Source organism: Trametes versicolor (assembly GCF_000271585.1).
Source record: "Trametes versicolor FP-101664 SS1 unplaced genomic scaffold TRAVEscaffold_13, whole genome shotgun sequence".
Lineage (NCBI taxonomy): Eukaryota > Fungi > Basidiomycota > Agaricomycetes > Polyporales > Polyporaceae > Trametes > Trametes versicolor.
Genome location: NW_007360333.1, coordinates 559,551 through 582,078, shown reverse-complemented (window position 1 = coordinate 582,078; position 22,528 = coordinate 559,551). Strand labels below are relative to the sequence as shown.

The 22,528-nt window shown below is 58.1% G+C and overlaps 11 protein-coding genes across 11 annotated transcripts; 6 read left to right on the top strand and 5 right to left on the bottom strand.

The window, feature by feature from the left end:
* Positions 1 to 181: 181 nt before the first annotated feature.
* On the top strand, positions 182 to 1,771 carry TRAVEDRAFT_53099 (uncharacterized protein; the record flags this gene model as incomplete). Its single annotated transcript, XM_008046046.1, has 1 exon — positions 182 to 1,771. One exon carries the CDS (start codon positions 182 to 184, stop codon positions 1,769 to 1,771), a length of 1,590 nt encoding a protein of 529 aa, XP_008044237.1.
* Positions 1,772 to 2,100: 329 nt separating this feature from the next.
* On the bottom strand, positions 2,101 to 4,005 carry TRAVEDRAFT_75004 (uncharacterized protein; the record flags this gene model as incomplete). Its single annotated transcript, XM_008046045.1, has 2 exons — positions 3,947 to 4,005; positions 2,101 to 3,877 (listed from the first exon to the last, which is right to left on the bottom strand). The coding sequence occupies exon 2, from the start codon at positions 3,853 to 3,855 to the stop codon at positions 2,101 to 2,103; it is 1,755 nt and encodes a 584-aa protein (XP_008044236.1). The 5' UTR covers positions 3,856 to 3,877; positions 3,947 to 4,005.
* An 838-nt stretch (positions 4,006 to 4,843) lies between these two features.
* On the bottom strand, positions 4,844 to 5,672 carry TRAVEDRAFT_75003 (ubiquitin-like protein; the record flags this gene model as incomplete). The annotated part of the gene is made up of 6 exons (XM_008046044.1): positions 4,844 to 5,098; positions 5,158 to 5,202; positions 5,262 to 5,320; positions 5,373 to 5,394; positions 5,449 to 5,507; positions 5,603 to 5,672. 6 exons carry the CDS (start codon positions 5,670 to 5,672, stop codon positions 5,078 to 5,080), a joined length of 276 nt encoding a protein of 91 aa, XP_008044235.1. The 3' UTR covers positions 4,844 to 5,077.
* A 1,530-nt stretch (positions 5,673 to 7,202) lies between these two features.
* On the top strand, positions 7,203 to 7,792 carry TRAVEDRAFT_155409 (uncharacterized protein; the record flags this gene model as incomplete). Its single annotated transcript, XM_008046043.1, has 4 exons — positions 7,203 to 7,316; positions 7,372 to 7,541; positions 7,593 to 7,662; positions 7,718 to 7,792. Coding segments are annotated over exons 1-4 (378 nt in total), but the record flags the coding sequence as incomplete, so codon positions are not given.
* Positions 7,793 to 8,673: 881 nt separating this feature from the next.
* Positions 8,674 to 10,467, top strand: TRAVEDRAFT_61064 (DUF455-domain-containing protein; the record flags this gene model as incomplete). The annotated part of the gene is made up of 7 exons (XM_008046042.1): positions 8,674 to 8,735; positions 8,793 to 9,062; positions 9,114 to 9,277; positions 9,330 to 9,490; positions 9,540 to 9,745; positions 9,799 to 9,810; positions 9,864 to 10,467. 7 exons carry the CDS (start codon positions 8,674 to 8,676, stop codon positions 10,465 to 10,467), a joined length of 1,479 nt encoding a protein of 492 aa, XP_008044233.1.
* A 250-nt stretch (positions 10,468 to 10,717) lies between these two features.
* TRAVEDRAFT_134403 (uncharacterized protein) lies at positions 10,718 to 11,384 on the bottom strand (the record flags this gene model as incomplete). Its single annotated transcript, XM_008046041.1, has 2 exons — positions 10,718 to 11,199; positions 11,255 to 11,384. 2 exons carry the CDS (start codon positions 11,382 to 11,384, stop codon positions 10,718 to 10,720), a joined length of 612 nt encoding a protein of 203 aa, XP_008044232.1.
* An 823-nt stretch (positions 11,385 to 12,207) lies between these two features.
* On the bottom strand, positions 12,208 to 13,062 carry TRAVEDRAFT_174711 (uncharacterized protein; the record flags this gene model as incomplete). Its single annotated transcript, XM_008046040.1, has 3 exons — positions 12,727 to 13,062; positions 12,299 to 12,662; positions 12,208 to 12,239 (listed from the first exon to the last, which is right to left on the bottom strand). The coding sequence occupies exons 1-3, from the start codon at positions 12,991 to 12,993 to the stop codon at positions 12,208 to 12,210; spliced, it is 663 nt and encodes a 220-aa protein (XP_008044231.1). The 5' UTR covers positions 12,994 to 13,062.
* A 1,288-nt stretch (positions 13,063 to 14,350) lies between these two features.
* On the top strand, positions 14,351 to 14,978 carry TRAVEDRAFT_53093 (uncharacterized protein; the record flags this gene model as incomplete). Its single annotated transcript, XM_008046039.1, has 2 exons — positions 14,351 to 14,480; positions 14,533 to 14,978. 2 exons carry the CDS (start codon positions 14,351 to 14,353, stop codon positions 14,976 to 14,978), a joined length of 576 nt encoding a protein of 191 aa, XP_008044230.1.
* Positions 14,979 to 16,589: 1,611 nt separating this feature from the next.
* On the top strand, positions 16,590 to 17,654 carry TRAVEDRAFT_135202 (NAD-P-binding protein; the record flags this gene model as incomplete). The annotated part of the gene is made up of 4 exons (XM_008046038.1): positions 16,590 to 16,614; positions 16,676 to 17,128; positions 17,188 to 17,249; positions 17,304 to 17,654. The coding sequence occupies 4 exons, from the start codon at positions 16,590 to 16,592 to the stop codon at positions 17,652 to 17,654; spliced, it is 891 nt and encodes a 296-aa protein (XP_008044229.1).
* A 960-nt stretch (positions 17,655 to 18,614) lies between these two features.
* On the top strand, positions 18,615 to 19,699 carry TRAVEDRAFT_53091 (NAD-P-binding protein; the record flags this gene model as incomplete). Its single annotated transcript, XM_008046037.1, has 4 exons — positions 18,615 to 18,639; positions 18,704 to 19,156; positions 19,235 to 19,293; positions 19,355 to 19,699. 4 exons carry the CDS (start codon positions 18,615 to 18,617, stop codon positions 19,697 to 19,699), a joined length of 882 nt encoding a protein of 293 aa, XP_008044228.1.
* A 308-nt stretch (positions 19,700 to 20,007) lies between these two features.
* On the bottom strand, positions 20,008 to 21,769 carry TRAVEDRAFT_53090 (uncharacterized protein; the record flags this gene model as incomplete). Its single annotated transcript, XM_008046036.1, has 2 exons — positions 20,008 to 20,357; positions 20,659 to 21,769. The coding sequence occupies 2 exons, from the start codon at positions 21,767 to 21,769 to the stop codon at positions 20,008 to 20,010; spliced, it is 1,461 nt and encodes a 486-aa protein (XP_008044227.1).
* Between the last annotated feature and the right edge of the window lie 759 nt (positions 21,770 to 22,528).

Here is a 22,528-nt window from a genome sequence, read left to right as displayed (position 1 = left end):
ATAGTGTTGTGAATTGTACAGCGGCAGAAGACTCCCATCCTCGCCTGTCAAGAACACGACAAGGCTGGGGATGATCTTCCTGGATGAGAAGCTACCCGGGCCTCTATATGGCCTCCCTCCAATTGATCCCGACTCCTGTCACTGCACGCAAACTCGTACCCCGGGTTATCTCAGGAACAAGATGACCCTTCATCGCAGACAGACGAAGTTCGAGCTCGATCTTCTAAGCCGAAAGGCGATGTGGAACGCGGACCTGCCTATCCACTATCTCCCTGCGGAGATACTCCTGCACATCTTCGAGCAACTCGTCCGAGCGCTCCTTCCGGACAAGCTACCGTCCAAACTGTCTCCACCTGATTTTAAGCCTCGGCGCCCTTGGGCACCGCTGATGCGAGTGTGTCGCCACTGGTGTGCCCTTATCAGGAACGGAGCCGTTTTCTGGAGGGACATCACAATATCCAAGAACATCAAGTGGTTCAAACTCGCCCTGAGCCGATTGGGAAACTCGCCGATCCGTCTACAGCTCGCTGCCGACTGCAACCTCAAAGCGGTTCTGCCAACCCTTGACGCGCACGCTGGTCGCATCGAGAAGCTGATCCTCAAGGGGGAGGTACGCGATGAAGATGCTCTCCGCCTTGAGTCCTTTCTATCGCGCTCTTTCCCTGTCCTGAGGAGCCTTGCAATCAAGATGGACTCGACAGACAGCGAATTATGCGCTGTAGGAGACAACCATCCTGGTCTCGAATGGCTGGAGCTCACCCGAGCCTCGCTACCTTGGAAGAAGTCGCTTCTAATTCATCTCGAGGTCTTGTCTCTGACGGATTGCATTTTATCGACCGCGACACTTCCCTTCCCGGACTTCCTCGACGTACTCGAACAAGGACAACGCCTTCGATACCTCCACCTCACAGAATTTCTTTCGGCCGCGTTGGATCCCCAAACCTCGGCGCCCCATGAGCGTCTTGTTACGCTCCCCGGTTTACAGCACCTCGAGTGCAGCGATGTGCCATCCAACATTGCGCGGCTGATGACGCACCTCCGTACCCCCGCGATCTCGCACGTCGAACTTGTGGGGGACTGCAATGGCAATGTGCCTTCCACCGCCCACGCCTCCTTACTCCCAGAATATCCTGGTACACCACTACCCGTCCTGCAAACCATCACCCGTGCAATCATCGACGTCACTGCCACCCAGAATGGACTCCGTTTCTCTGGCCCCTTGCGGACATCCCTCGAGCTGTGCCTTCTCAACCCCGACAGGCAATATTGGGACGAGCCACCTTGGGTAGAGCAGGGGCTGCAGCAGCTCACTGGTTTCCTCGGGCCCGCGTTGACGGAGTTGGAGGTCTGCGGTATTCTGGACGTCTCGCAGGAGACTTGGGACCGCGTGTTTGATGCCTTCCCCTCGCTGGAAAAGCTCGTCGTCCGCGAGCACGAGTCTGGTCTCCTCCCTACTACCATGCTCCGCTCCCTCTCCGCCGCCCCCGCGCGATCGATCTCTACCAGCGCTGGCAAAGGGCGCTCCGCCCGCGTACGCTGCCCAGCGCTGACATATCTCAGGATCGACGGCTGGGACTGGGGTAGACGGGGGCTGGGCCGGATCCTGGATTGCCTGCGCGTGCGTGCCGCGCACGGCGCATCGAGGTTGGAGTACTTTGGATTGGATGGTGAAGGGGAGCGGTGGGTGCCGGAGATATTTCCCATTTTGGAGAAGTACCGCCCGCGGTTTCTCGCAGTGGTTGATGACTTTGAACTTGACGGATGGTGGTGATAGCGATATCCTGGCGAGGTCGGTGCTCGACTGCAGGATCGCTCAAGTTTCTTTGCGACAACTATGCATGTCTCATATAAAATACCTATCTTCGCTCGCACTCTAGCTCCATACGTTGATACGTCCAACAATCACACCGCGTTGTGTGCCGGGGAGAAGGAGAGATAGAGTGTGCACACTTCACACTTCTGGTCGAGAAGGCGAGCGCGCTGCGTGGTCGTGTAGTTCCATAGCTTGGCGGGCTCATCGCACTTCAGGTGCACGACCTGGATCCAGCCTCGGCTCCTGGCGTACGGTGGGAAGAAGCCTAGGTACTTACACACCAATCTTCATTCGCTATAGTGAACATTCAAGTGACCCACGACCCCGCGCAGTCGGGGCAGATATGGCGCCCAAGCCGCTACCCATTCCTTCTCCTCCGCCCGCTCCCAATGTGCAGTCAAATCCAACGACTCCAGTTCCAGCGCCCCAAGAGCGACACGGGCCCCAAGGCAGTCCAAGACGGCTTCCACAGTAGCGGGTCTCCAGCCCCATCCACGAATATTGAGGTGCTTCAGGGAGGGACAGCATACGCGGGGCCGGGACGGGTCTCCTTGCTCCGAATCGCCGACGACGACCGGGGGTGTGGCCAGCGCTTGAGCGGCGGACGAGGGGAAGACGTTGTAGCCGCGGAGCACCAGGGTCTGGAGCGCGGGGAAGGCGGCGAGTACCTTGAGCCAGATGGAGGAGTGGGGGGTATGCAGTTGCCCGGTGATGTCCAAGCTGGTCAATGCGCACTGTCCATGGCCGAAGAGAGCCACGAGCTGCAAGAGCCCGACGCCAAGCCAATGGTCGCCCTTAGCGTATCCAGCTGAACAACGGAGATCTAGCTCGCAGGATGCCAACGGGCTACGACAGTAAATCACATTGTCCAGCCGTGTCATGACGAACGTGACATCGGTGGTGAACCCGACGAACGCGACCCGAGCACGCTCTTGCGGAAGCATGGAGATAAAGCTGACGTCTTTATCGTAATAGTTGCTTCTTCCGGAGAGGAATATAGAGCAGGTGTTAGGAACGTTGATGTGGCCCAAGAGCCGCGCGATATCGAAAGGAGTTTCGGTAAGGCGGAGATGGCGCAACTTGGGGAGAGTCACAAGACGCCCGTGCGAGGCGAAGCTTTGAGGTGACAATGCCGTAGAAAGGAAGCGGTCCAGGGAGAAGTCTTCCAGGTGCTGGCCATCCCCAAGGATATCGAGGAAACCCGACAGAGCGAGAGATGGCGTGGAAAGTTCACAGCTGGACAGAGAGAGGGTCCGCAAATGGCCAAGGAGCGATGTGGTCCAAGAGAGAGACATGCGTGTCAGCTTCAGTGACGTGAGACTCGGGTGGTTTTTGTCAGGAAAGCACAACCGACCGAGAGGATGCTCGTGATGGTACGAGGGTTGCAGGGACATTTGCAGACTAGCAAGAACTGGCAGAGGGGAATTCAAGAGTGAAGCGAGGGGATCTGAATTGGATTCGGCCACACGGGCGGAAATGTTCAAGTGTTTGAGCTGGTCGGCGTGCTTCAGGAGGATCGGTATGGTTCCCTCTAGGTGGCGGTCGTCGTTGAGCCGGGCGCGGAGGAAACCCTTGCCCAGGCGAGGCAATGCAATTTTCAGCCAGTGAGGGTCTTCTGAGTTAACGATGTCTCCCCAGAAGCACTCCGCGTTCCTGATGAGGGCGCACCAGTGTCGACAAACGCCCATGAGGCGCGTCCAGGGCCGCTTGTACGTAGAGCGGGAAACGTACCCATCGTTGCGAAAGCATAGCGCCTCCGTCGATGGATCTGTGGGAGGAAGGAACTCCTTGAATATTTGCAGGAGCACTTCCGCGGGAAGTGAGTGGATGGGAAGATCCGCGTTCCACATGGCGCTCCAGCTCAGGAGCTCCAGCTCGAACTTCCGCCGCTCGTCGAACAGGTTATGCTTGCCTGCTTGGCGAGGACAACTTTGAATAGTTCGGGAGTTGATATCCACTGCGGGAAGACCGTAGAACGGTCCCGGCGACTTCTCGTTCATAAGCACAGGCGGCGAGCAGACGGCTCCCCAGTACGGGGCCATTATTGACACGGCCGTGCTATATCTGTTACATGGAATCGATTCTCATTAGGAGGCCATGCTGCGATACATGTCTAGTGAGAGCTCAACGTACTAGTGCACGTATGCAGCAGGGAGCATGAACGCCGCAAGAAGAACGAGCTGAGAGCGTCGGCGTCGTGGTCGAGAACAGAGTTTCGAACATGCAACAAGCGCCCGGTCTTTGTTGAAACACAGCTCCGCCTCACTCTGAGCTGGCAGTGCACATCGTACAAATTGTTCGAGACGGCGCTCTCCGTCGCCCATGTTCAATCATCTAACGGAAACAGGTACTGTAATGAATACTGCAGAGGGCCGAGATCCAGACGTGCGAGGACTCCCGCGAGATGAGCAACGCAGCAGACTCCGGAGCGTTAAATCCGTCTCTACGACTTCCTCCGTGGACGCTATTCGAACGAGAATTGTCGGCCACATCATTCACACCGTCCAGGTCCGTCTCCCAGTGTATCGTCAGCGCGAGATGTCTCAAGCGCGCCATCCCGCACGCCACACGGGCGCGCAAGTACTTCAACGTTATCTCCATCGGACGCTCCTCACGCTTGAACGGAACCTCGGTGGAGATCCGGACCTGGAGCATGGGACACTTCGGAGCGGAGCCCTTGGAGGCGAGGGATTGGAGGATCTGGAATCTGGATTGAGAATTTTGAAGGAATATCAGCTGGACGGTAGTTTGTACGGGCTTGGTAGTACGAAGGTGAGCGTCTGCATCGCCGGGAGGGACTCGAGAACGATGTCCCACACGTAGTAGTAACCCACCACCGGAGACGTGCAGCGACGACAGGCTGGTGAGGACGCCGGTGGAGGCAAGAAAGGGTACGCGACAAGCTGACCGGGCGACAGCCACAGGTGTAGCTGATAGACGAATTAGCGTCGTCAAGGTTGTTCTTGAACATTGCTTACGAAGTTGATCAGGCACCGAATATTTATATGAACAATATGGTACGCTGGCTGTGGATGCCGATGTACGACGACGATGATGGTTGAAGACGAGAGCATAGAACTGAATCCAGCACGCCGAATGGACCATAAGCGCCCGTCTCCGAGTATTCCTCCGATCTTGATTCACGCCATGTCTGAAGGATGCGGGATAGGCAGAGAGAGATAAAGAACACACCAGAGTACACGATGAGAATAAGTGAAAAATGGTACAATACGCAGATCCAGCATCAGCCTTTTCATCACCCCACTACCACGCGCCGCCACCGAGCTGAAATTTCCGCAGTGGCGTTAGGGGGCTGTATAGGACTCGACAACTAACACACGCACCTGCTGCAGATGAGCATCGATGGCGTCGCCGTCCTCCATACCGTGCTGTGATTCGTGTATTTGGTAAGCAGGAAACCATGGATGACTGCGCGGAGGAGGCGCACCTCTGCGGGAGTCTCTTCTGGACGTAACCTTTGTCCACCATATGTGAACTTGAATGTCCCTGAAGACCTCGGATTAGCCGTGTTTCTTCACGCTCAGACGTATGTGCACACCTGGTTCCTTCTGGAACCGTTTCTACAACGTTTCCTCAGTCAACCTAGCATCCATGCATACAGCCAGTGAACGCACCTCTGCAGCCTCGAACAGCTTCTTGAACGGCATTCCTGGCTTCACCTTCACCGTGCACGCTAAGCGACGCGTGCGCCATACCGATGCGTTCAGTATACACCCGGTCAGCGCCCCGCCAAACGCGCCTCCCCGCCTGCTTCCCGCAACCACTCACTTTGCCCCTCAAAGTCGACCACGAGGTTGATCTTCGGCTTCACGTCTTCCTGCTGCTGCTCCTCAGTCATATCTGCGCGCGCGTGTGGGTGTGCGGAACGTGGAGAGTGTGGATGGTTGGGGGAGAGGGCAAAACGCGGAGACCGCGCGCGCCGCGGACGCGAGTTTACTCTTGTCACGTGCAGCCGCTACCGCCCAAGAAGCGCGACCACCTCTTTCCGCCAACTCGCTCTTCGACCGCGACCACGATGTTCGGGGGGCAGGCAACATCGCTCAGCAAGAAGACATACGCCCGCACGGCTACGCTTTGGATTGCACCTCAAGCACGATACGAGCCTCATCAATCAGAGGGCAGGACCACGCTCGTGTAGGCTTCGACGCCATGCGAAAGCCGCGCGACATACAGGTCGAGTTAGGGCCTCTCTGAGATCCACGAGATTTGCACCACAAAATATGTTTTACATCTACAACACATCGACTGATTATGTTGCAGTGCTTCTATCCACGAAGTGCAAGTGTTGAAGAGGCAAGCCCGACAGCTGTTAGCAGTCCCATGGTTTGCACGGTGTAGACCGTGACAATAAAACCCCACGGAACCGAACCAATAGCGACGTCTAAGTTCAGAAGTACCCCCAGACAGCACCAGTGGTATGAAACACGCGTTGCGTGCTGCAGCGAGCTTGCCTGCGGATAGCAGACCTTCTCCAATGCACGCCGAGGGCAGGCGTCCACCGCGCGCCGCCAGACTCATGGCCTCCACCCTCCAGAGTGCACCCCTGGATCACCAACACTGTTAAACAGCGCTCTCCCTCCCTCCCCTCAGAATGCCCCACCTCCAGAGCCTCAGCATCCGTCTACGCGGCCACCGTACCGACAAGTCCTCCACCACCACCTCGTCCTCGCACACCTTCAAGCACTTCTTCTTCGGCCGCGAGCGCAAGGCAGAAGCCAAGTCGAACAGCGACAAGACACAGCACTCGACCTCGACAGACAAGATGGGAAACGCACCGAGCGACATGAACTCACGCACGAGCAGCCCGCGCCAGCGGCTTGCCCAGCTCGCCCGCTCCACCACGGACACTGCGTCTGTGCGCTCGGCGAGCGCCATGCCTGGTGCGGAACCGCCGACTCCTGCGCCCGCGACCCCGTCCCAGTCTCCCCCCCTCGAACCTTGGCGGTCACCGAACCCCGCGGATGAGGTGCGCGTACCAGGGTACGACGTGCAGGACGTCCCGCACATCCAGAACCCGGCGCCCGCCGAGGAGAGAGACCTCGGAACAGGGCTCATCCCCCTCGGCGGCCCGGGCTCGTTCGCAGCAGAAGAGTCCACTCCGGAGACCAAGAGCTCAGGCAACGACGCCCCAGAGCAGCTCCTGAGCGTGTACCAGGACGCCGAGCCCCCAGTTGAACTAGACACGGTGACGACGCCGCGTGCCGCAGTGAAGTCCGAGGAGGCTCTCGCGCCGGTGGAGGAGGAAGAGCACGAGCACGCGTCGCCCCCTGGCCTTGAGCACCACACTGCGCACCACGAGTCCGAGGCGAGCGACGCGACTGCTGTGTCTGCGCGCTCGGGCACGGCCACCCCTGCTGGCGGCGTGTGGACCCCGGGGACGTACGTGCTGCTGAACGCACGGAGCGGGACGGCGGTGGACATGTCGGGCGCGGACAACAAGACGCTCATTGGATACCCTATGCATGGGGGGCCTAACCAGCAGGTATGTGCTTTCGCCTTGCTGCAAAAGCATATACTCACACGTTGTACTTTCACAGTGGGAGTTCATCCCGAGTGGACACGGATACGTCATCCGCTGTGTCAGGCGGTCGAAGGAGGGCCACCCGCTGTACCTCACCACTGAGGACGGTCTGCGGGAGAATGCTGCCATTGTCGCAAGCCCGTACCCCGTCAGCTGGAACGTGGAGCATACGAATGAGGGCATCATGTAAGTTCATTGGTGCCGACGTTTGAGTATTCGCTGACTGTATGCGCTCAGGATCTCATGGCCGAACACCGATTTTGTCTTCGACCTCGCAGAATGGGGAAGCAAGACCCCAGGGACGAAGGTATGCCGACCCCTACATTGACATACCTTGCAGGTCGTCTGACATCCCTCTGTAGATCCAGCTCGTACGCCTTCGGCCCGGGGAGCCCTGCCAGCTCTGGCACTACACGCGATGCGCGCCTGCAGACGAGCACGATAAGGAGGTCGAGGTGCGCAGCGCGCGCGCGGTGTCTCCGCCCGCGACGACGGAGACGGTGTCGGTCACGGAGGAGCGCGACCACATCACGACGACGCGCACGACCACGACTACGACGATCTCGACTGTCACGGAGGTGACGCGGATGCCGCGCTGGATGCTGCTGCACGCGAGGCCGCAGTCGCCGAACAGGCGCAGCATTGGGTACAGGTTAGCGTGAGTGTTTTCTGGCCGCGGCGATGAGCAAGGACTATAAGTTATCCATCGTCGCGAAGTCGTTAAGTTCTCGCTAGCTGCGTCTTCTCTCTGTGGTATCTTCCTCGCATGTCGGTTGCTGTCGCATACACGTTCACGCGCACTCTATCTCTCTTCGTCTTCTTTGCTACCTATCATGTATTCTCCCTCATCATGTAATTACTAGCACCATTTTGGCACTACGTCAACCCGTAAGTCCTATCAGAGCTTGGCTCGTCGCTTCCTGCGTTTTGCATATAGTTGAAGCCAAGCTTCGCGCGTTAAACGCGCGACGCGTCTGTCGCGTGCCGCGTGTTGGCTAGGCGCGTAGTAAGCGCCGCTCCCGGCGGTCTCTCTTCTTGCCTCTCGCTATCGTTCAGACGTGTGAATGCTCTCTCGGCTTGTGCTTCCCAGGAATCGTATTGGAAGGCCATTGTACAGTATCGGAGTGTGTTCTGGCTGTACTACCTCACCTTCAAGCCTTCTCCAGGTAAATCTATTCGCTTCGTTCCGCGTAGGTGGTCCGCAAATTGATATCACTTCCAGACTTGCAAAGTGGAGGGTAGACCTGTAATTCGTCGGAATCACACAAGCCCTCTATCAACCAACGTACCCCAATTTTCCAGCACTAAGCGAGAGGGAATGTCTGTGGGAGATATACTCAAGACTGCGGTGTCAGATGAGTTCGCGGCAGGGTGGTTGAGGTACGTGCATCAACTCTACAGATATCTTCTGGTGTTGAACGTCCAAACCTAGGACAGAGTGTCACCACTCACGAAGCTGGCAACTCATTCTCGATTCTTCTTGACGCTTCGTTCGCAAGAGGGCAGCTATCACTCCCTCATCCTCTTCCGCTTGACCCCGACACAACTCCCTGAGAGCGGAGACGATGATCGCGCGACTACCCTTCAGAGCCTGCACGACCAGATATATGTCATGGAAGCCAACTGTCCTCACCTCGGCGCCGACATGTCCCATGCGGAGATTGAGGAATGCGACACTGGTGTTGTCGCAGTTTGTCCTTGGCACAGGTCCGCTATTTGTCAACCCCATACGAGACCATTGCGCTGAGGAACATGCAGATATGATTTCGATATGAAGACGGGACACAGCGAGACTGGGCTGAAGGCGTGCACATATGCTACCGACATTCGCGTGGACGATGAAGGGACGGAGCAAATTTGGGTTGAGACACCCGAGGGGAGTCGAAGTTGGCGACTGGTAGAGTTTCGACCGGTCTCCGAAGGTCAGCAACATGTGCTCCTCTTAGCCGTGTTAAATGCTGAAGATACGTGCAGAATTTGCCGACCCCCCTCCGCCTCCCCCTGATCTCTCCCACCTCTCTATATCTTCGCCCGAACCTAAAGAACCGGAACCCGTCATCCCAGCAGAGAATCCACCCACGACTCTAATCCAGTGGGCGGTCCTCATACTGAACACAGCGGATCCTATGCTCAAGGTGCGTCTTTTGCTCCCTGGCAGCACTATACAAGCTTACGCTGATACAGGTGCAACGTACAAGGCACGCCGTGCAGCAGTTCCGTACCGGCCAGCTCAAGTCCATCGGACATCGCTCGACGAAGGCGCCAAGACCGCCGGAAGTCCCTCCGCGTGAGGAGACATACGCGCGAAACACGGTCGATCCGGCCAAGATGGCGCGAAGAAAGAACAGGGCAGTTATGCTGCATGCGTTGGCCAACATCGAGCAGTGGGCGTGAGTGGACGCCTTCTGCGTTATTCGGCCAATACTAACGTGTAATCCCCCAGAATTGACCTTGCGTAAGTCATATGCGACTATATGCGCGTGCCCATCACTCACCTCTCCTGCACAGATGGGACATCATCGCCAGATACGGCCCCTCGCATCCAGACCTCCCGCCCGCGTTCTTCGCAGACTTCACGAAGATGGCGCTCGACGAGTCCAAGCACTTCTCCCTCCTCACCGCGCGTCTCGCCGCGCTCTCTCCGCCCACCCCATATGGTTCCCTCCCCGTACATGCCGGGCTGTGGGAGTCCGCGCAGGTGACGTTCCCCTCGCTGCGCGCGCGCCTCGCCATCATTCACCTCGTGCACGAGGCGCGCGGGCTCGACGTGAACCCGGGCACGATCGAGAAGTTCCGGCGCGCGGGCGACGCGGAGAGCGTGCGCGTGCTTGAGACGATCCATCACGACGAGGTGACGCACGTCACGACGGGCCACCGCTGGTTCACGTGGGTGTGTGCCAAGCAGGGCGTGGACCCGGTGGAGACGTTCAGGGAGGAGGTGAGGCGCGGGTGGAGGGGAGACTTGAAGGGCCCGTTCAATGCGGAAGATAGGGAGAAGGCGGGGTTGATTCCGGCGTTTTACGAGAATCTGAAGGGTGAGATGGATAACGATGTGGAGGCGGGGATACCCCAGGCCGCAGTTGCAGTAGGCTACGAAGGCGTCGCGAGGTAGCAAACAGATGAACAGGTGCGTATATCTCCTGGTCATCGGCAGCTACAACATCCCCTGATTAACACGGTCGAAGTAGTCTCATAATGTTTGAGATCTTAACAATCAATAACGCGACATCCTCTCACGACATGCGACTGTGATCTACAAGTGGCGGTGACTGCCAACAGTGATCCACAACGACCTACACACGTCCAACCCCGCCGATGATCTGCGCCTGCACACTCGACTGCGCCTAAACTCGCGCAACACGTTACACGTCCGACTCCTGGTACGCCGTCCAACCCTCGTAATTCGCCTTCATCTCGTCATAAAACGCCGGCCAATCCACACACTCATGCACCCCACCCGCCCCGCCTCTCCCATGCTCGCGCGCCAGCGCATCTGGCGGCTCGAGCGCCACGTCCGCCGCGCACAGCGTCGACATGCGCAGAAAGTTCAGGCAGTGCGCGAGGTGGCCCCCTTGGTGCGTGTGCGGGCGCACCGGCGCATCCTGCGCGAGCGCCTGGCGGTACGCGCGCATGCAGTGCAGCTGGTGCGTGACCCCAACGACGAAGAAGCGCGCGGCGGGCCCGAGGTGCACGTTCCCGTCGCCAACAGTCGCCGTGGAGAGCCACTCGGCGTTGGCTTCGGGTGCGTAGAGCGCGTAGCGCGCGCTGTCTTCGAATGTGAGCTTTACGGCGCGGCGTGCGGAGGGGAGGGGGAGGCGCGGCGCGTAGTCGTCGTCGATGAAGGCTGGAGCGTCGCCGTCAGGTGCGTTCACGGTGAGGACGATGAAGGGCGTGCTCACTGTAATGAGAGGGCGGAGGCGTGCGCCCTTTCGCTACATGGAGTGTTGCTCGTACATGCAGGAGATCGAGGTACGCGTTCAAAGCTGCGAGGACAGCGAGGAGAAGATAGGCAGAGCAGCGGGATATCATGGTTGGGCGCAGGTCAAAGTCATGGTGCGATATCTCGGGTCTATACTGTCGCTTGACGTTGTCCAGTGCCCCAAGTACCGCACGGATCCGAGGGGCGAGCGGGCTCCCGACCGGCCACATACCGGTGCTGAGCGACTTGGAAACACTTTACAACAATCCGAGTCGGCGGGATGATTGTCTGCGGTCGCGTCTCGGCCGCGCTCATCATCTGTCTCGACTCCCACCGCGCAGGGACTCATTGCGACTGTGGCACGAAGATGGCTGCCAACTTGAGCTTCGTGTGGCAGGGCGTGCTTCGTGGCGCCCGGTGCCGGCGCGAATCCACAGCCTCTCGAAGCACGAGTACAACGTCCGAGGCGGACGCCGGAGAGCGTACCGGGCTCATATGGCGCGCTTCTAATTTGATTGTGTTTGATCAGGTTGAACGGGAATGTGCAGCCTCTGCGGCGCAAGCTTGGTGCATCGCCGTCGCACTGGTACGTGGGCTATCAGTCTATCGATGAGGGAGGGTATAATGAACGTTTATTGCAACAGCATTACTGGTCCAACTCTACGAGATGGGGGACTTTCGAAGACAGGGAAGGGCGGTGTCCATCGTGGCGCTTCCCGCCCAGCTCGGAGCCGCATAGATCGTCCAGTAGCCCCTGCGGTCGATGGATCGCAGCATGCCATTCCGGCTCAAACATCCTCGTTCGGATCGTTCTTGATTAGGCTATCACTCGCTCGTCCGAGTTACAATCTCGCAGTGCTTCCAGTCCTGATATGTTCTCCACGGAGCAACGGGATGCAGGCTATATGCGGTGTCGCATTGCACACACCGGCTCTAGACGGTCTGATGCTGATACATGTAGACACCTGCCCAACACGCCAGTCAGTTCTCCGCATTACACAGAGCAGCAGCACAGGTCACTCACCCCAAGTCGTGTTCTGGCTCGACCACACGTCAAGCAGACACTCCGATCGCGCGTGTGGTGCACATGCGATCTCGAAGGTGTGCAGCGTGCTCCACGCGCACGGGAAGCGCGTCACCTCGGTCTCGCCCGCGCGTGGTGTTACGGTCGCGACCTTCTCTTGTATGCGTGGCCGCGAGGCATACGAAAGCGTGCGCACGTCGAGGGGCTTCGGCGCGGCCAGGCGGTAGACGTCGAGTGCTGATTGGGGATTGAAGCGGAACGGCTCCTTGCTCTCGATGCGGTCATCCGCGCCAGGGAGGCGGATGACGAGCGCGCAGTCTTCCATACCGAACTCGACCGTGCGGAACTGAGCGATCGTATGGGTCTGACAGATCGGAATAGAGGAGATCAGCGCGGGAGGAGTACGGCGTGGGGGAAGGGCCACTCACGGTTTCTGATACGCGGAGGTGCTTCTCGTGCGGAGAGAGCGTCCCGAACACCTTCACGAACACATCGTGCTCACCCACGGGCGCGAGCTCGTTCGGGCGATCGCTGAACACCTGCGCGACGACGCGCGGCGTATTAAGAATGGGGTCGATGCGCGATGCGCTAATGGAGCCGGATTCGTACAGCTCCGCCAGGCCGTAGTACGGGCTCGCGAACTCGAGGTCTGTGGTGCCCACATCGGCGTACACGGTCGCCATGATGTGCGACATGTAGAGCAGCGCGAGGAGGTCGGTGAGAGTGACGACGCCGAGCAGGACGAAGCCCCAGGATAGGGCCCATTGGCGTCGGGTGGGTTGTTTCCACGCGGGCTGTTCCCCTTCCGGTGCTGCAGTTCACTATAAGCGAGTGTAATGGAGAATATCCAGTTTCATGAGGAACACGTACATGGCGAGTGGTTGTGGTAGGCGTCCTCCAGCTCGTAGGAGTCTCGGTCATGGAGAAGGGACGCGTGCTCTTCAAGAGCCTGTCTGGATGGCATCGTTGTGGATAGGCGAATAGCGGGATGGAGGGTGGGCGTTCAGTGTCGCGGAGGAGCTATCGCACACATCCTAAGAGCTGCATGCGACACAGCATCCAAGTGCGATGGTTGGATTCGCAAAGCTGCGATGGCACAGCCCATTCTTCTGAAGAGAATGCCTTGAAGGGGATTGCAGTATTCGGTTGCATTCCACTAACTGGAGCGCTATGAGTGCTGTGCTACGGCAGTGCTGGCGTTGTGCTGTTCAATAACATCCGGTGCACAGTATTCGCCATCCGCACATACCTGGACAGCATTGATGTGTTGCAAGCACACCGCCAGTCTATGACACATGGCCGCTCGAGATGACGGTTGGAACCAGGTTGGAACATGGAAGGAGGCTCGGGGTCACCGCTCACTGCCACTGGCATGGGCCGCGTGGCCACGTGGCGGCGTAGGATGAGTTCGAAAATATGCAGCGCTAAAACTGCAGGCTTGGCCTCTTCCCTCATTCGTACCCACACGCCAGAACCGCGAAGCACCTTTTCCTGTACACCTGTCGCTTGAACTGTGCGTAATGTGTACAGGCAAGTGGAGGTGATCTCAGTCCCAGTAAGTCGGGAGAACGAGCTTCCCTATTCACTGTCGTCAAGGCTTTTGTTTTTAGGCAGCCCAGAGTTGGAACTCAATCACCTAACCGAGTTTACATGCCTACGTATCTCATTGACCATCAACTGAGGTACCAGGGTGGTATGGGACTCTACAAATCCCCGGTCGTCCGACGTGTTTGATTATAGCCTACGCTGTTCATACATCCGATCTCCGAGTCCCTGCGGTCCGCGATCAGTGGAAGACTCTCTGGTATGCATTGACCATCATGATTCACTGTGTAAGCTTCTGTTTCTTGAGGCAAGATCGTCGCTGGTTGCCGCCATCATGTACGCTCAACCTCGATGTTCACTGCCGCCCGAATACCTCCTGCATGCAGTGCATAGCCTCGACATGCTGTCCGCGCTATTTTGCTTCTTGGAAACCCTATAGCTCAGAGGCTTGGTCTTAGCAGGGGTTCTCTTCGACCTTGCCTCCACCCTTCCACCTTTTCTTACACGATGTTGTCTTCTCACCGACTTGAGTCCATTGCTCTCGTGCTTGTGCTGACGTTGCTCGGTATAAACTTCGCCTACAAGCTGGTCAGCCTAACGCGGCTCTACTCCCTGCAAACTCCGGAGCCCATAAACGGTCAGCCCTTTTTACCTGTCGAGCGTGCAAACATACCGACTGGCTGTCACAGGAGGCGTGTGGGACGTCGAGCGCAAGCCCGTCGCGTTCCAGTTCGACAGCGGCCTGCACTACGGCTTCAACGCCTCCGCCGCCTGGTCCGCGCTCGTCCCCGGGGACGGGCTCGTCCACCTCGGCGCGTCCCGCGAGCCGTTCCTGCCGTCCATGTTCCACCAGCTGCGCTGCCTCGACATCATGCGCGAGCAGCTCACGAAGCCCCGCGCGCAGCGCACGGAGCAGCCCGCGCGGCACTGCATGAACTACATCCGGCAGATGATCCTGTGCCGCGGGGACACGCACCTCGACCCGTACCAGTACCCGTCGAACATCAGGCCCGTGGACGCGAACCCGATCCGCCGCTGCTTGGACTGGCGCGCGGTGTATGCAGCGGTGGAGGAGAACCAGCGGGAGTATGCGGAGTGGGCGGCGGCGGGCGGGAGGCGGGCACGGGAACTGTGATGAAGGGGCTGTGTGTTAGGCTCCAGTGGCGTATTCTTGGTATCGCTTCCGAGAGATGTGGTAAGGTCGCGCCTATTCGAACCCCATAACCTAGCTAACCGTTTCTTTCCAGGATTTTGGTGCTCGTCTAATTCCTCTATCTTGACCCCGCCCCGGGCGGTGGCTCTCTACAACCTTCTATCGTACAATAACATACTGCATACGTTTGATTTCTGTGTCTCTCCAGGTCGCTGCGGTAAACGCCCTGCCGCCTTCGACGCGGAAGACAAGCTGCACTTAAAGTTCAAGCCTGCTCAACCTGTCGTCTGGCTATCTCCTAACAGACGCAATCAGACGCGTCGCACAAGAAGGTGCGTCGAATAGCTACCATTATATGCCTCCTACGGGCGAGCCATGCCGCATCCGATTTAACGTCGGCCACGGGCGCTACGACGAACGTGAGCATTCCACCTCGCTATGAGACGTTGACTTTTCTCTTACTCACCGATGTTTTCTGTAGGTGCGCCTTGCGCAACGGGGTGCATGATCAACGCCGGCGCGAGGAAGAGAAGCGCGAGAAGGCAGAAGGGGGAGCGCATACTGGGCAGAAGCAACCGTGGGTGCAGCCACCTGGCGTAAGCGACGGGTCTTATATGCACTTCGAGGCTCTCGCAGTCCCCCCGCACTGGCAGTGCTCCTGCGAGCTGCCATTTTGCAGCCGCACTGTCGCCCGTGGATGGGCTGGGCTTGAATTTGAATTCGAAGGGGACACCGGGCAGCCTTGGCGGTGGACCTGCGCGGAGTCGCGGACTGTTGTCATGACACTAGCGGCTGCGCGATCTGGATACTCCCGCGCAGGAAGTCAATGTTCGACTACATTTTAGTGCAACCTTGTCGCAGGCTTACGGTCCAATAATGCAGTCGAACGGACAAGTGGGAAGTCTAGACGCGCTACCCGCGGGCAATACATTTTAAGTTTACTACTAGTACGTGCCTTTCCACTCGCGCTTTCCAACGTCGCATGGGCTTGACTGACGTACTCGTTCAGCTCGCGTGATCACTGATCGTCTCTCAAAACCAGGAAGCATTTCATCGTTACGGCACGCCTGGAGCGGCGAACACACAGTGGCGTTGCACCGCCGCATCAGTGTCACTATCGCCCAGGGTCAAAGAAAGTGAATCAAGATTCACGATATGGAGCTTTACATGCGCAACGTTCTCTGCATCCCGTTAACCGGAGGTCCACATCGGACCGTATGCCAGCGAAATGTTCGAGGTACGGGCGACAATCACACCAATAAGCGCCCCAAGCGACGAATACCTTCGGCTCGCATCCATGCAAGTCGCAACTTACTCAGCTTCAGCTTCAAGAGCGTTTCAAGAGCCTTCTGGACCACGGTGAGAGTCTGAGAGACACCTCAGTCAGCCTCATAGAACTGATGCCCGCCCACTGGTAGCGCCTCTGCCAGGCTTCTGCAGCTTTGTCAGACAGGTTCTGCTTTGCGTCGTGCAAGGATCGTCAAAAGGCACGTACGGGATAGAAGGGGTAGTATAAAATGGACGTCGCCCAGTCCATCGTAGAGCACACACCAACATTCCACATCCGCAACCCTCAAAGCCTCTATCATAACAATGTCTGCACCTCGCGTCTGGTTCAGTGAGTACCAGTGACTCCTCATATCTTATACAAGTGCCAACTCACCCCGTCCATCATTCAGTCACCGGCTCCTCCTCCGGCTTTGGCCGCGAGACCGTGATGCAAGCCCTCGAGAGCGGCGACAAAGTCGTCGCGACACTCCGCAAACCCGCCGCGCTCGACGACCTCGCGAAGAAATACCCCGCCGACCGCCTCCGCGTCGTGAAGCTGGACGTCACGAAGCCCGACGAGATCGACGCCGCTTTTGCGCAGGCCAAGGCCGCGTTCGGCCGCATCGACATCGTGTTCAACAACGCCGGCTATGTCGCCATCGGTGAGGTCGAGGTCATGCCGGACGACGTCTCGCGCCCGCAGTTCGAAGTCAACTTCTGGGGCGCGGTGCATGTCTCGCAGGGCGCGGTGCGCTTCTTCCGCGAAGAGAACACGCCGCAGGGCGGACTCCTGCTGCAGAATAGTAGTCTGGCGGGCCTTGCGGCTATGCCCATCGTCGGGTTCTACTCCGCGACGAAGCACGGTAAGTATATTTTACGAGCGTACTCCCTCTGCTGTTACTGACTCTTGCCGTGGGAATAGCCCTTGAGGGCTTCAGCGAGTCCCTTGCGAAGGAGCTCGACCCTGCATGGAATATCAAGGTAGTTTCTTACGCCTCTCTTCGGGCGCGGAACCAGTGGCTGACGCGTGCTACCCAGATCTCAATCATCGAGCCCGGCGCGTTCAAGACATCCGTTTTTGACCTCGACGCGAACCATATGATCGTGGTACCGCAGCACCCGGCCTACGCCAACCCCGCGCTGCCCGTGTACAATTTCCGCGGCGCGTTCCTCAAGAGCGGGGGCCAGGAGGTGGACACCTCCAAGGACCTTGCCCCCGTCGACGCGTCGCGGGCGGTCGCGAAGATCATCGCGCTGTCGCGGCTGCCGAGCCCGCCGCTGCACTTCCCACTGGGAAAGGACGCGGTTGCCGCCGTGCGCGAGAAGGTGAAGACGTTGACGGAGGAGATCGATGCGTACGAGTCGTGGTCGGATGATCTGGGCCGGTAGGCCTGTGGGAGGATGTGTTGGTCGTGAATTGATTTAGAAATTCGACCGTTTGCACCAAACGTGTGAAGAGTGTGTGTGGAGGCCTGCGAGCAGCCGTGAGCGCTTGAGCGAGTACTTGTTCGTTACCGGGAGCCGGTGGGCGTCACTGGCATGACGTGATAGTGCTGTACTAAGCGCCCGTAGAGGCAAAGGTTCCTCTATTTGTGTCGCGGTGTTGTCTCTCGCCCACTCACTCGGACGGCAGGGTGGGTCAGACTTTTGACCAAGACAAAACATTTGGCGAACGTATCCTTCGCTCGGTAGTTGTGATATTCAGGTCAGTCAACAACCTCTGACAAACTGCGAGTGGCAGCCTATACTGACGATTTTATCGCAAGTTGCGGTAGCAGGTATATCTATCTGGCACCGTACCAGACGAAGCATCTGTTTTTGCATATGAGGGCTGCATATGGTTGAATATATACCGGAAATATCGCCTTCGCCGGCTTCGGAATTCGTTGATAGCGCTCTGCGAAGGCCCGCGGAACTGTACGCTCAAATTCGTCTACGGTCTCTCCTCAACTGAGAGCATAGACTCACTAGATCTGCCGCCTTCGGGAAGTTCGAGTTAACCCCGGTAGTCGGTACTAGTAAGCAAAATTTACGGCCCGGAAAGCTCATACTTATTTGAGTATCACTACAGCGACTTGACCCACATACGTCTACGCCGACGGGGTATCTTACTCAGCTACTTAGCTCAGTCAGCTATCGGAACCGACTTGGCGTCCGCTACCATTGACGTTTCCTCGGTTCAGCAGATTTTCCTGGTCCTTGTGCGCGTTGCGCGACGCCCGTCGATCGCTATGAACGTGATTACAACGGAAGTATAAAATGCACGCTGCGCAAGCCGTCGTACAACGCCACACCACCACCACTGCTTCAAACACCAGTAATTCTCATCCTCCAGCCTCCATCATAGCGATGTCTGCATCTCGTGTTTGGTTCAGTGAGTATCTCCCTCGTCTCATTCACCGGCAGGTTGTGGGCTCGCCCTGACCGTCATTCCACAGTTACCGGTTCGTCTTCCGGCTTCGGCCGCGAGACCGTGATCCAAGCCCTCGAGAGCGGCGACAAGGTCGTCGCGACGCTCCGCAAGCCCGCCGTCCTCGACGACCTCGCGCAGAAATACCCCGCCGACCGCCTCCGCGTCATCAAGCTCGACGTCACGAAGCTCGCAGACATCGACGCCGCATTTATCCAGGCGAAGGAGGCGTTCGGCCGCATCGACATCGTGTTCAACAACGCCGGCTACGTCGTCGTCGGCGAGGCCGAGGCGATGCCGGACGACGTCGCGCGCCAGCAGTTCGAGGTGAACTTCTGGGGCGCGGTGCACGTCTCGCAGCGCGCGGTGCGCTTCTTCCGCGAGGAGAATAAGCCGCAGGGCGGGCTGCTCCTCCAGAACAGCAGCGCGTCCGGCTTCACGGGCATACCTGTGATCGCGTTCTACGTCGCGACGAAGCACGGTGAGCATACTCCGCCAGCCAGCGCCGAGCACACCTGGCGCATTATGCGGCTACTGATTGGTTTTGCTTGCGCACCAGCTCTCGAGGGGTTCACCGACTCGCTCGCGCAGGAGCTCGACCCTGCGTGGAACATCAAGGTAGCCTCTCTCCTAACACCACTCGAAGTCGGGATAAGCCTGTCTGACGCATACCACGCAGGTCTCCCTCGTCGAGCCCGGCTCGTTCAAGACCTCCGCGTTCAACGATACGAACATGATCATGGTGCCGCAGCACCCGGCGTACGCCAACCCCGCGCTGCCCGTGCACCAGTTCCGCGGCGCGTTCCTCAAGGGCGCGGGCCAGGCGGTGGACACCGCCACGGAGCTCCCGCTGGCGGACGCCGCGCGCGCCGTGGGGAAGATCATCGAGTTTGCGAAGCTGCCGGACCCGCCGCGGCACTTCCCGCTGGGAAAGGACGCGATCGCGATGACGCGCGGGACGATGAGGGCGCTGGCGGAGGAGATCGACAAGTATGAGTCGTGGTCGGACGGGTTGGACAAGTAGAGGAGCGCGGCGTGCTTAGGGCGTGAGTAAGATCGCCGTGTTTAGTTCGTTACGTGCTTCCACGACAGCTTCGTCGATGTGCCTCGAGATAGAATGTGCCGTATCGTAGATGTCCCCCATTTTCGGACTGTCAGTCTTGTGCCAGTAGCGACAAGGCCTCGCCCTATGTATGGAATAAGATGGTAAGCAAAGGTAAGCAAAGGTAAACGTAAGATGCATGGATATACATTCAGCCGTGCCGCGAGCTCCCTCGTGCCCAAACAAGGTAAAAATACCCCATGATGGTCCGACCCCAGATGAAAAATATACTACCACCAGTACCTGAAAATATCGAACTCGCACACGACTGCAAGAAACCGCGGGCGGTACTTGTCCAGCACGGGGGCTAGCTCAGGCACCCATCCATCCCCCTCTGCATCTATCCCAAGGTACTCCAGCTTAGACGCGCCATGCGCGACGCGCACGCGCAGGCAATCCAGGATCTGGGCCAATGCACGCCTACTCCAATCCCAGCCGTCGATCCTGAGGATCTTGAGGTTTGGACAGCGCACGCGGGGCGATACCGGGGGCGATCTTCCGGCGCTGGTAGAGCCTGAGTAGTGTGAGGCTGAGAGCAAGGGAGGAGCGGCGAGGGAGTGGACCATGAGGACCCACGCCTCTTCACCAAAGGTTTGTCCATCAGCAACCCCGAATTTCGGCCCAAAATATGCAAACTTTTGACCCTCGGATATGCAAACTTGGACAAGGTTTGACGCCAAGTTGCACGTGTGCCGCCTTTAGACGCCGAAATGGCAATTAGGCGCCCACAAACGCCCAATTTGGAGCGCAAAATATGCAAACTCGGACAAGGGTTTCAGCGCTTAACGGGCGCTTAGTCTCGATTTGGGTCCTTAAATATGCAACCGGGACAAGGCCTATTACCATATAAGGCAGGTCAAATATGCAACTTTTGGACAAACCTTTGGTGAAGAGGCGTGGGTCCTGGACCATGGCAGTGGGGAAACGCACAGACTCGTACTCTCGGATGAGCAGCGTTTGCAGCGCGGGGAACGCGTCGAACACGCGGTCCCAAGTCGCCTGCGAGACGTCCAGGCAGCCGCCGACTTCCAGCTCCGTCAACGCAGGTCCGAGCATCGCAGGGAGCTGCCGCAAGCTCCTGTCGACCCAAGGTCCTTCGTCCCAGAATTCGATAGAATCGGGGTCGACCAAACTCATCTCGAACTCGAGTGAACGGCGGGAACAACGAAGGTCGTTGTCTTGGGCGGTGACGTTGAGGGATGCATGGGTGATGGACCGTAGGACGGGAATCCGTTTGCTAGCATCTTCCGGGAGCAAGGAGCCGTGGGCGGTGGAGGGCGCGCCGACGTCATGGCACTCTCCCAGGAGTTCTACACGCGAGATAGCGGGGGTATAGAGGTGCGTCATCAGCTGCCCAACGTTGGCTGGCAGGTCGCAGCATGTGAGGTGCTGCAACTGGGGGAGCGTTATAAGACGCTCATGTGGGGTGGAGGTCTGAGGGTCCAACACGGCGGAGAGGAATCGTTCGAGATGAAGGTATCGAAGTCGCTTTCCGTTCTCGAGGGCGTCGAGAAAGTTGGAGAAAGAAAGGGCTGGGGTTGACGAGCGGCAGTCGGTCAGAGACAGGACCTCGAGGTGGGTGAAGAGCGAGCTCGTCCAAGGTAACGAGGTTCGCGTGAGGTCCAGCCATCTGAGGGGAGAGCTCGAACAGACGCTACTTTTTACAGAGCGTATGTGGCGAGATGACTTCAGCGTGAGCGCGAGGTTGTTTAGGAGAGGGAAAGAGCGAGAAAGGAAGGATCTAAGGTGGGGAACATCCGTGTTGCGCACCTCCCCTTCGAAAACCAGCTTCTCGATCTGGTCGGCGTGTCGTTTGAGCACTGGCAGAACCGCTTTGAGGCTACATCCGGGAGCGAGCTCTATGCGGAATGGGGCACCTCCCAGACGGCCCAAAGCGAGGTCGAACCACTTCGTGTCCTTGGATATGACGATGTCCCTCCAGAAACTTGCGCTGCTCCTGATGAGAGCGCACCAGTGGCGACACACCCTCATCAGAATCGCCCATGGACGTCGAGGCCTTTCATCAGGTGGGCGCCGTTGGGATAGTGGCACGTCTGGAAGATAGGCCGGCCTAATGAACTGCTCGAAAATCTGAAGCAGTAGCTCAGCAGGAAGTGAGTGGATAGGAATGTCTGCATTCCGCATCGCTTTCCAGCTCAGCAGTTCAAGCTGGAACTGGTTCCGTTCGCGGTCATGAAGTGGTCGCTTGTTCCTCTGGCGACCAGGGGGATAGATTTTCGAATGACATAGGTTGGGATCGACGAAAGGTAGACCGTATAAAGGCCCCGGCAGCTTTTCATCGAAGAGAATTGCGGTGGATATCGAAGGACCCAACGAATTGTCAGTTCCAGTTGAAGACGCCCTGTCATAACACAAGCCGAGCCAGCCATGAGCGTGTTTTATAGCACAGCCAGTTGATAGCAACTCACCTTCTGAAAGACGTGATGAACTCTGAACCTGGAAGGCTGTAAGCCGCACAAGGAGAGGTCTTCAGTCTGTGAGAGAACGACTGAAGAGCAGAGGCCTGCAGAGTCCTCCTTATATACTACTGGGGAGGACGATGAGTAAGCGTATAGGAAGAGGGCATGTGACGTCCAGAGGACGCTGACTGAGCGATGAGTAACGCTGAGTAAGGGAGCATAATCGACATAAGGTCAGATAGTCCATGGCTGAGTAATGCAAGTAATCCGGACGCTGTCTAGAATAGTCCGGAACATCGTAGAACGTACCAGAATCATATGGAGGGATGGC